General features: G+C 54.0%; 1 protein-coding gene across 2 annotated transcripts in view; it reads right to left on the bottom strand.

Annotated features, from left to right (window-relative positions):
• GP6 (glycoprotein VI (platelet)) overlaps positions 1–1,323 on the bottom strand; it is a 20,716-nt gene that overhangs the window by 9,054 nt on the left and 10,339 nt on the right. Inside the window, exons 4-5 of one of the 2 annotated variants that reach the window (XM_011932487.1) lie at positions 211–535; positions 133–149 (exon numbers count right to left, since the gene is read on the bottom strand). In XM_011932487.1, the coding sequence (XP_011787877.1) occupies positions 133–149; positions 211–535 (342 nt within the window). The remainder of the gene's footprint in view (positions 1–132; positions 150–210; positions 536–1,323) is intronic. The other variant, XM_011932488.1, reaches the window with a different exon arrangement.

Here is a 1,323-nt window from a genome sequence, read left to right as displayed (position 1 = left end):
AGAATCGCTTGAACCCGGGAGGCGGAGGTTGCAGTGAGCTGAGATCGCCCCAGTGCACTCCAGCCTGGGTGACAGAGCGAGACTTCATCAAAAAGAAAAAGAAAAAAGAAAAACCTCCATGCTCCCAGCTGCCTGCAACCCGGGGCTTCCTGCCCTCCCACTTCCTCCCCACCTATAGCCCCTCCCCTCGGAATGGCCCTCAGGACCCACAAAGGCTGAGGAAGAAAGATTTGGTGTGCGCCGCCCCTACCTGTGACCATGAGCTCCAGGGGGTCGCTGGGAGCCGACCACAGGTATGGGTCCCTGCTGGAGAAGCTGTAGCAGCGGTAGGTTCCGCTGTGGGCAGCGGTCACCGTGATGATGGGGAAACTAGCCCGGTACCATCTCTCAGGATTCTTGTAGGGCGCAGGGTCCCCTTCCTTGTACAGAGCAAATTGGTCAAAGCCATACCGGGTCTGACAGTGTAGGGTCACGTCCCCTCCTGAGGACACCGCCGGGCCGGGCTGGGCTGAGAGCGAGGGCTTGGCAAAAACTCCTGGGAGAAAAGGAAAGTCTGATGTTAAAGGCAGCAGCCAGCATCTCAGCTGAGACTGGAGAGGTGCCCACACCTGCCTGAGAGCTGGGGAGCTTTCTGGCTGTATCCCTCCCAGACAGCACACTCCCCCAGCCAAGCTCACAGAGAGGTCAAGTCACCGAGTGGTTGAGGAAGCGAGGCTGTGTGCTCACATCCTAGTGCCTGGGTGCAAATCCTGGTTCTGCCTTTAAGTGGCCCCGGAGACAAATCTCCCTCTGTATCTGAGCCTCACTGCCTTGTTCTGCTAAAATGGGGATGATCGAAGGAGACAGTACACAGTAAGCATTTAGCAGAGTGCCTGTTGCCTAGCAAGCGCTTGAAATGAGATGGGAGTAAGTAAACAGCTTAAGCTTCTACCATGCTGTAAGCTTGCATTGCCACATACAGTCATTACATTGTAAATGTGGCTGACAGTGCCAGCTCCAGGTGCCTTCCAAACTGAACTCATGACGTACATCAGTTCAGTAAATCCTCGGAGACCTGTGGAGTCCTCACTCTTAACGTCCCTATTTTGTAAATGAAACTAAGGCACATGGCGTTAAATAATTTGTCCAACCCCAGGTAACAGTACGGCAGTGCGTACTTGAAATTTGCTAAGAGGGTAGATAATAAGTGTTCTCACACGCAAAAGAAAAGTTAACTGAGCCGGGCACAGTGGCTCAAGCCTGTAATCCCAGCACTTTGGGAGGCCGAGACGGGCAGATCACTAGGTCAGGAGATCGAGACCATCCTGGCTAACACGGTGAAAC

The sequence above is a fragment of the Colobus angolensis genome, unplaced genomic scaffold (assembly GCF_000951035.1).
Source record: "Colobus angolensis palliatus isolate OR3802 unplaced genomic scaffold, Cang.pa_1.0 Scaffold96, whole genome shotgun sequence".
NCBI classification, from domain to species: Eukaryota; Metazoa; Chordata; class Mammalia; order Primates; family Cercopithecidae; genus Colobus; species Colobus angolensis.
The sequence above is the reverse complement of the archived record's forward strand: the minus strand, read 5'-3'. Positions and strand labels throughout refer to the sequence as shown.